The sequence below is a fragment of the Centruroides sculpturatus genome, unplaced genomic scaffold (genome assembly GCF_000671375.1).
Source record: "Centruroides sculpturatus isolate CEXI.00-Female unplaced genomic scaffold, Cexi_2.0 scaffold1210, whole genome shotgun sequence".
Taxonomy (NCBI): Eukaryota; Metazoa; Arthropoda; class Arachnida; order Scorpiones; family Buthidae; genus Centruroides; species Centruroides sculpturatus.
In genome coordinates, this window is record NW_019385416.1 from 223,126 (window position 1) to 232,696 (window position 9,571).

General features: G+C 29.0%; 1 protein-coding gene across 3 annotated transcripts; it reads left to right on the forward strand.

Annotated features, from left to right (window-relative positions):
- The first annotated feature begins 396 nt into the window (after positions 1 to 396).
- On the forward strand, positions 397 to 3,806 carry LOC111638762 (nuclear hormone receptor family member nhr-111-like). Of its 3 annotated transcripts, none has more exons than XM_023384517.1 (8): positions 397 to 470; positions 580 to 666; positions 1,127 to 1,381; positions 1,455 to 1,501; positions 2,445 to 2,558; positions 3,115 to 3,376; positions 3,446 to 3,590; positions 3,664 to 3,806. In XM_023384517.1, exons 2-8 carry the CDS (start codon positions 591 to 593, stop codon positions 3,731 to 3,733), a joined length of 969 nt encoding a protein of 322 aa, XP_023240285.1. In that variant the 5' UTR covers positions 397 to 470; positions 580 to 590; the 3' UTR covers positions 3,734 to 3,806. The 3 variants fall into 3 exon arrangements, with proteins under 3 accessions (XP_023240285.1, XP_023240283.1, XP_023240286.1); XM_023384515.1 differs by having other exon boundaries at positions 405 to 510; positions 3,664 to 3,805; XM_023384518.1 differs by having other exon boundaries at positions 405 to 510; positions 3,446 to 3,780.
- Positions 3,807 to 9,571: the final 5,765 nt, after the last annotated feature.

Below are 9,571 nucleotides of genomic sequence, written 5' to 3' on the forward strand. Positions count from 1 at the left end.
CAGTAGATCGGGGTTAATGAGAGAGTCAGACCGGTGTTTAGGGACAGAGTCATACGAAGGGTGCGACGGGGTCCGTCGACTCAGAAGTGTTGTGTTGTTTCCTCTTTGTCGCAGTTAAGACACACTGGTGAGTCCGCAAGGCGCCGAAGGTGCAGAACATTGTATTTCAATACTGCTTTAATACTTTTAGATGAGCAAACCAATGACATAGTCCGTTTCAAATCAAACGGACTACGCTATTGGTTTAACACATCTCTGTAAGCAAAGTCTTCAGATATCAATTTAAAATATTATAACGTGTTCACATACTATTAAAATTATATTGCTGAAAAAATTAAATTTATATTATTTTAATTGACAATAGTGTCGTCATTTTATGCAAAAAATTTAAACATTAAATGGAATTTATACGAGCCGCAGCATCGGGTGTTGAAAACGATAGTACTTTAACTGAAGTCGAAATCACTCAGATATTCTTGTGTTTATTACTTTTTAAATTATATTAAATAGGTATGCTTACTTTCTTATATTATAAAAAAATGTAAGTATTTAATTTAGTCATTTATAATTAAACTACAGTTTGCCAGAAAATGATGAGCGATTCTCACTTAAACAACACTTGTTCAATGAATGGCAGTTTGGAAAGTGAAGACAATGAGGATGGTAGTAAGTTAATTATAATTAACTATAACGATGTTTACATAATTAAATTTTTGCTTAACTTTATTTCTTCATACTTGAATGTAAATCAAGTTTTATACACAATTATCGTAGCATATTAGCTCTTGCTTTTATTTTGTTTTATATCTGAGAATTAGTTTGCTGGATGGTCTTTAATCTTCTCTCATAACAAATAGCAGATAAGACTTGGATAAATAGTAATTATCCATACAGCTATACGATTCTCATTATAGACTACGCGTAGCTCAATATAGTTCCATTACTGTAGTAAATTTAGTATATGGCTACCAACGTGATTGTTATCGATGTTATGTAACATTAACTAGTTGAAACATAACATAGAGGAAACTATAGATATTAATTAATCCAGTCTATCAATTGAAGTAACATGTCTGAAACTGAGGACCCATGCTTACGAGATAATAATAAGTAATTTCTTTTTCAGATGTTTTTGTAACTTTACCAACACGGCAATGTGTAATTTGTGGTAAAGTTGCAAAAACAAACATTTATGGAGCGTACACCTGCGTTTCTTGTGCGGTGTTTTTTGGCAGACACGTAAGACTAGAAAAAGAAATAATTACTTGCGTAACTGTGCGTGGAAACTGTTCGACAATCAGAAGGAGAAATATTATCACATGCGACTTCTGCCGCTTCAGCAAGTGTCACGACGCCAATCTGAGGCACGAAATAATCACAAGTAAGTTGCGCTATTGTCTTAAATTACAAAAATACAATGTTTATAATAATCATAACACGAAACAATTTACTAGGTTCTCCACGCTTTGTATTACCGTCACCTCAAATAGAAGACGAACGGGTAAGTGACGCACAATCATTATGGAATTTCAAAATTTGTTTTGATAGTACAAGATACTACTTCATAAAATGTTAACACTAATATGAATACAACATGTGCCGGATTTATGTTGGCACGTTTTCCTTTTGATTAGTCAGTTATCATGTGCAAGAAGTCACGACCCAATTGTGCGGGTCTCAAAAAGTACTGCCCCACTAACACTACTGCAGTGAATGCGTATTTTCATACAGGTGTTATCTTTCTAAACCACTCGCTGTATTTGTAATCTAAAGATTCTTTTAGTGGTTGCATGGACTCCAGATATAATTTTAAAATGATTATTACCACGTAGTGATTTTTGAGCTGAAGTTATTTTTATTTGTAAAAATAAAGTCTTATGTTACTGTATTAATTCTTTATGAATATATGGTAGCCCAAACTCAGTTAACCAGTGTAAAGATCATGTTGTCGTTTTTATTTACGTACTTTACATTTTTTTTTCATATAAAGTTGTAGAGATTTTGAGATCTTCTTGTTTCATATAAATATTACAGCGTTGACACTGGCAAAATGGATTTAAAACACTGAAAATTTGTAATTGGTCGTAAGAGCGAACCTTTCCAATAATCTGTTTACGTCTAGTGTTTATTCTAAATTTTGCTCACGTATGTGACATCTAAAATAAAGACCATCTTTTCATATTTTAAAAGGATCATATATATAAAATCTCGTGAGGCACTTCCCCCATGGCAAATTGCTCAAGTGTTACGTTGTCTTTTGACAGCTTACAAATTTGTTGTGGTTTTTATTTTTCTTGTAAATACTGCTTGCAAAAAACGGTCAACTGACTTTTGAACAAATATGCATTAAAATTAAATTAATGAGTTTTAGAAAATATTCATTTTTTGTAATATTTTTTTATAAGGATCTTTTTTTTACAGTAAAATTAATTTTAATATTCTAGATCTTCCTGAACTATTCCAGAACATTTACTAAATGTTTGAAATATATGGAACAATACTACTACAAGTGGTTAAATTCTTTTCCATCTTTTCGCCTGTTAAGTGAAGAAAGAAAGGTAAATAGTGTTTGTTTTCTTTCCTAGCGTTATATACCATGAATAAAGATGTATGTTAATAATGTTTCCAATGAGAAAAATTCATGGGCACATTTAGTTAATTTTCTTTTTCTGCTGTAATACTTAATGTCGTGAATAGCTTTCTCTTTAGTTAGCTGAAAACTTATTCAGTGCGACTGAACTGATTTTTAAGTGTTCGGCAAACTAATGAACAGAAGTAATGAAAAATATAGCAAGAATATAAAGTTTTATCTGAAGTATAAGCAACAAAAGTTTGCTTCATAATTCTTTGAATAGAGTTTTCTGTATAAGGGACCATTCAAGTATTACGACAACAGTTATGGGGAGGGTAGAATTTGATTGTGTTTGAAACTTTTAACGCACGATTGCACCCATGATGTAATTATTTTTGTCCTCGGTCATCACAAAACTACGTGGAAAAAACAAGTAAATATGTAAGAAATAAACGTTTGGTGACATAATTAAAGGTGGTAGTACCTTTTTTAAATTGCTTGTTTTTTTTCCGATTTTAACATTAATATTTACTTTTTTGTAGAAAGACATAAGGTTGAAGACACACGAAAGAGGAGCTGTCATGCAACTTGTAGAGAGATCTCTTAACGTTTTTCAAATGCTTAGATTGCACAATTGTTTTATTTATATTGGTTGGCAATCACTTGAAGATTTTATAATTATAATAAAGGACATACAGGAGCTAAGAGATCACGTAAACGACATAATAACCCATTCTTTTCCAAGACATTTAACTACAGTGGAAGCGTATAACATTTTAAAACTCGATCTGATACTGCAAGATGGTATTACTTCGTTTTAATTAATGCTAATTTCCTTTAGATGATTTATATAATGTGTGATTTATGTTTTAGATGTGTTGATTACTGATAAACATTTGGAGGTAACTGACCTTCATGATTTCTTACAAAACATTATAGAAAATTTAATGGACTTCATGACAGACATGCTCGAAGAATTCGAAACTGAAGAAAATTTTGAACAGATTGAATCATTAAGGTGAGGAATTATTTTCTTTTTAGGTTTTCACAAAGCTGACTTGTTAATGCTATAAATCTTATGAATTTTTCAGCTTATTTGACTATTCTTCAGACATTCCCGAAGATAATTATCCTTACAATCAATTACGCTTTGTGCCTTGAACTATAAGGTGTTAACATCAACACACTTACTAAAACACCTTTTCTTGCAGCCGACGCTTTATTATAACAACTTTCAAACGTTTTCGGTCTTGTTAAAAGACCTTTCTCAAGAAAATAAAATTAACTAAGTAACAAAATAAACACCACAATCGTAAATCGAACGCTTAGTACGAATAACTGTTTTTCTTTATTATAACAACTTTCAAACGTTTTCGGTCTTGTTAAAAGACCTTTCTCAAGAAAATAAAATTAACTAAGTAACAAAATAAACACCACAATCGTAAATCGAACGCTTAGTACGAATAACTGTTTTTCTTTATTATAACAACTTTCAAACGTTTTCGGTCTTGTTAAAAGACCTTTCTCAAGAAAATAAAATTAACTAAGTAACAAAATAAACACCACAATCGTAAATCGAACGCTTAGTACGAATAACTGTTTTTCTTTATTATAACAACTTTCAAACGTTTTCGGTCTTGTTAAAAGACCTTTCTCAAGAAAATAAAATTAACTAAGTAACAAAATAAACACCACAATCGTAAATCGAACGCTTAGTACGAATAACTGTTTTTCTTTATTATAACAACTTTCAAACGTTTTCGGTCTTGTTAAAAGACCTTTCTCAAGAAAATAAAATTAACTAAGTAACAAAATAAACACCACAATCGTAAATCGAACGCTTAGTACGAATAACTGTTTTTCTTTATTATAACAACTTTCAAACGTTTTCGGTCTTGTTAAAAGACCTTTCTCAAGAAAATAAAATTAACTAAGTAACAAAATAAACACCACAATCGTAAATCGAACGCTTAGTACGAATAACTGTTTTTCTTTATTATAACAACTTTCAAACGTTTTCGGTCTTGTTAAAAGACCTTTCTCAAGAAAATAAAATTAACTAAGTAACAAAATAAACACCACAATCGTAAATCGAACGCTTAGTACGAATAACTGTTTTTCTTTATTATAACAACTTTCAAACGTTTTCGGTCTTGTTAAAAGACCTTTCTCAAGAAAATAAAATTAACTAAGTAACAAAATAAACACCACAATCGTAAATCGAACGCTTAGTACGAATAACTGTTTTTCTTTATTATAACAACTTTCAAACGTTTTCGGTCTTGTTAAAAGACCTTTCTCAAGAAAATAAAATTAACTAAGTAACAAAATAAACACCACAATCGTAAATCGAACGCTTAGTACGAATAACTGTTTTTCTTTATTATAACAACTTTCAAACGTTTTCGGTCTTGTTAAAAGACCTTTCTCAAGAAAATAAAATTAACTAAGTAACAAAATAAACACCACAATCGTAAATCGAACGCTTAGTACGAATAACTGTTTTTCTTTATTATAACAACTTTCAAACGTTTTCGGTCTTGTTAAAAGACCTTTCTCAAGAAAATAAAATTAACTAAGTAACAAAATAAACACCACAATCGTAAATCGAACGCTTAGTACGAATAACTGTTTTTCTTTATTATAACAACTTTCAAACGTTTTCGGTCTTGTTAAAAGACCTTTCTCAAGAAAATAAAATTAACTAAGTAACAAAATAAACACCACAATCGTAAATCGAACGCTTAGTACGAATAACTGTTTTTCTTTATTATAACAACTTTCAAACGTTTTCGGTCTTGTTAAAAGACCTTTCTCAAGAAAATAAAATTAACTAAGTAACAAAATAAACACCACAATCGTAAATCGAACGCTTAGTACGAATAACTGTTTTTCTTTATTATAACAACTTTCAAACGTTTTCGGTCTTGTTAAAAGACCTTTCTCAAGAAAATAAAATTAACTAAGTAACAAAATAAACACCACAATCGTAAATCGAACGCTTAGTACGAATAACTGTTTTTCTTTATTATAACAACTTTCAAACGTTTTCGGTCTTGTTAAAAGACCTTTCTCAAGAAAATAAAATTAACTAAGTAACAAAATAAACACCACAATCGTAAATCGAACGCTTAGTACGAATAACTGTTTTTCTTTATTATAACAACTTTCAAACGTTTTCGGTCTTGTTAAAAGACCTTTCTCAAGAAAATAAAATTAACTAAGTAACAAAATAAACACCACAATCGTAAATCGAACGCTTAGTACGAATAACTGTTTTTCTTTATTATAACAACTTTCAAACGTTTTCGGTCTTGTTAAAAGACCTTTCTCAAGAAAATAAAATTAACTAAGTAACAAAATAAACACCACAATCGTAAATCGAACGCTTAGTACGAATAACTGTTTTTCTTTATTATAACAACTTTCAAACGTTTTCGGTCTTGTTAAAAGACCTTTCTCAAGAAAATAAAATTAACTAAGTAACAAAATAAACACCACAATCGTAAATCGAACGCTTAGTACGAATAACTGTTTTTCTTTATTATAACAACTTTCAAACGTTTTCGGTCTTGTTAAAAGACCTTTCTCAAGAAAATAAAATTAACTAAGTAACAAAATAAACACCACAATCGTAAATCGAACGCTTAGTACGAATAACTGTTTTTCTTTATTATAACAACTTTCAAACGTTTTCGGTCTTGTTAAAAGACCTTTCTCAAGAAAATAAAATTAACTAAGTAACAAAATAAACACCACAATCGTAAATCGAACGCTTAGTACGAATAACTGTTTTTCTTTATTATAACAACTTTCAAACGTTTTCGGTCTTGTTAAAAGACCTTTCTCAAGAAAATAAAATTAACTAAGTAACAAAATAAACACCACAATCGTAAATCGANAATCGAAAATAAAATAAATCAAAACGTTTTTGATATACTTTAATACAAACATATAATAAGTTATTCGTTTGTTAAGAAATAAATCATTTGTAACATTTATAAAAGAATAAAATATCTTTATAATGACGTGAATGAAACACGACGCCAACCAGTCACGTGAACAGAACTTCCCCTACGTCAGGCCATTAACGTTTAAATGTCTAATTTAAAAGGACAAAGGAAATTCCAAACAAACTGTTATAATTTTAAAACTTTCTGAAATAACATGAAAGTTTTAATTTAATAATACTCTAAAATAAAAACATATTAAATAAAATATATAAATGAATTTAATACAAATAAAATAAATAAATAAAACTTATAATATTGCTAAAAACCTGCAACTTATATATTATTAATATCTACTGATTAATTAAATAAACTAATTATACATTATAATAAACCTTATGTATACGAAAGAATTTACGTATATGTAAATACGTACGTAAAGTGGCAGCACTGTCGATTTGATAGTTCCACAACAAAGAACCGTTAAAATAATAACTTAAAATTGAAATTAAAACAATTTACGACAAATATAATATACTAATACTTAAATATCATAAAGAAACAATAGTATACTATCAAATAGTACATTAATGTGACTTAAAATTAAATTAAATTAGATAAAATTGCAATTAATTTAGAAGTCGATACTGTAAGCGAGAAAATACGAATTTTTTTTAGAAAAACTACAAAATACAAATAAATAAAAAATATACCAAATAAAACTACACATACTTGCGCATTTGCATTATTTTTTTCATATTTCTATTATAAAAATTTGATTTTATACGAATTTTTTAAGAATTTTAGTGGATTGACCTTGACGACCTTCTCATTAGGGTGCTCTCTCAGAACAGGTTTGCTCTCACCGGCGTGTTTTCACGCCGGCGAGTATAAGAGGGTTTACACACAGGTTGGCTGGTTGGAGCTTTTTGGCGCTACAGCCATATAGGCGAAGTTGTATATATCATGTCAAGAGATAAAGGATCTGTTTGGGAACTCGTTCCCAAACAGAACCTCTCAGAGCACCACTTAAATTTTGAAATTATGTTGGACCATTATGTAATTATCATCTTACTTTTCCGGCTGTTGTAACATAACACGGCTTACATTTCCTGCTGTTATCATATAATAGTGTAACGGTGTCACATTTGACAATGTGGATTTTGGAATCGCTATTTTTTTACACCTCTGAACTGATAAAGATGCCTGGAATGTGTCTGTGTGGTTTGTTTAGTTGTATATATCGGGATGGGTTAAGTACTAAGAAACGAAATTTTGGTACAGTAACTTATGTATAAGGGGCAACGATGCTATTAAATTGTGGTTAATGGTCGAAGGATTGGGGAAATATAAGACATAAGGAATCAATAATCGTAGCTCGTGATAGCAATTACGCGGGCGATTTAAGAGTGCTCGGGGTGCAGCTACAAATCCCCTTTCTGAGAGTTCGGGTAATTTCCCCATTCGAGTAATGTCAAGTACTTCTGTTAGTAAAAAGTTTCTTAAGGCACAAGGTGTGTATCCTTTAGGAATTCATTGTAAAATGTTTTAGATTCGCTGGTCTCTAGCTGGCAAGATTAACAGGGTAGATACCCTGTTAATTATTATTACATTTAACCGTCTAGATGATTAGTGATAATATGTCTATTGTTTTAAACTGTTGTGCGGAAATCTGGGCAAAATCTTAATTTAAAAAATTAATAATACGCTATATGCTAGGTTTGAATTACTGTTTTGTTTTACGAGCATATGACAGCATGTAGTTAGGAAAACTTGATCAACTGCGTGTTGTTATAGTCAGTAGTGTAACTTCATCTAGCGAGAGAGAATATTTTCCTCTGGTCATAACTCTTTTACGGGATTTCACTAGGCTGTTTGAACACACGTAACTAACGGCTAGAATATGTGACTGGTCTGTATGCAAGAGCTAACGAATAATTATTGGTTACCACCTCTAAGTAGTAGTACTTTGGGCCATACTGATCACAAAATTAATTTTCTAATTACAAATTTAAATTAAATTAATTTAATTTTAACAATAAGACAAAGTTTCTGTATTAATTATTAAATGTTTTAATAGCCGAGAAAATTAAAACATGAGAATTGCATGAAATAATATTTTTATATTACCAAAAGAAAATTATTTCTGTAATTTTTTTTTATTTTTACATAAATAAAATAAACTAATTTAATCTATTAAAGCTTTTCTAGTTTTTCATTCACTTTATCTAAAACATGACATATTCCTGGTCTAATTTCTGATATTTTATAAATTAAGATTACAAATAATTTGTCGAGTAATAGTTTTATTAGCAATACTAGAATTAATTATATTCTTGATGAATATTTGTTCTAATATTTTGGTACATGACAGTTTGAATAATAAAACACGGAAATTATTTCGAAAAGGTTTATATTTTTATGTTACAGTTTATTTAAGTGTTTCCACTTTTTCCATTATAAATAATTTTAATATTTAAAAAACTTTTCAATTCATTTCATTTTTTTAGTTTTCATAAAATATTTTCTGACAATAAAGCAAAGTTTCTGTATTAATTATTAAATGTTTTTATAAATTTGAATAAAATTAATTTTATTTTAACAATAAGACAAAGTAAAATAAGAAAATAGTACGATATATTGATAATATTTATTTAAATTATATTTGTTAATTATTTATTAAATATCGTAAAGAGAACAATGCTTTTTAAAATATTTGTGGTAATCACAAATTTTTTATCATTATTCAATCTTAGACACCCAAGAAATTTGATGTCTAAATAATTGTAGTTTTAGTTTTTAAAAAGATTTTTTTCTTTTTCTACCTATCCACCTTTAAATAAAAACAATTCATTATACGTTGTTAAATAATTTAATAACTTTTGTAAATTACTATGTTCAAACCAACCAGTTATATCCGATGTTTTTCATCTATAAAATTTAATCCATGAATTTTTTTGCTAGTAAAATATACTTGATACTTTTTAACATAATCTATATAAATGTCTATTACAGCTTCTACAGGACTGTGTAATGTTTTTATGACCAA

Excerpts from the sequence above, each read along its gene's own strand:
- LOC111638762 (XM_023384517.1), top strand. The coding sequence starts at position 591 with ATGATGAGCGATTCTCACTTAAACAACACTTGTTCAATGAATGGCAGT. Across the intron at positions 667-1,126 it reads TGAAGACAATGAGGATGGTA|ATGTTTTTGTAACTTTACCA; the intron begins GTAAGTTAATTA and ends TTTCTTTTTCAG. Across the intron at positions 3,377-3,445 it reads CGATCTGATACTGCAAGATG|ATGTGTTGATTACTGATAAA; the intron begins GTATTACTTCGT and ends TTTATGTTTTAG.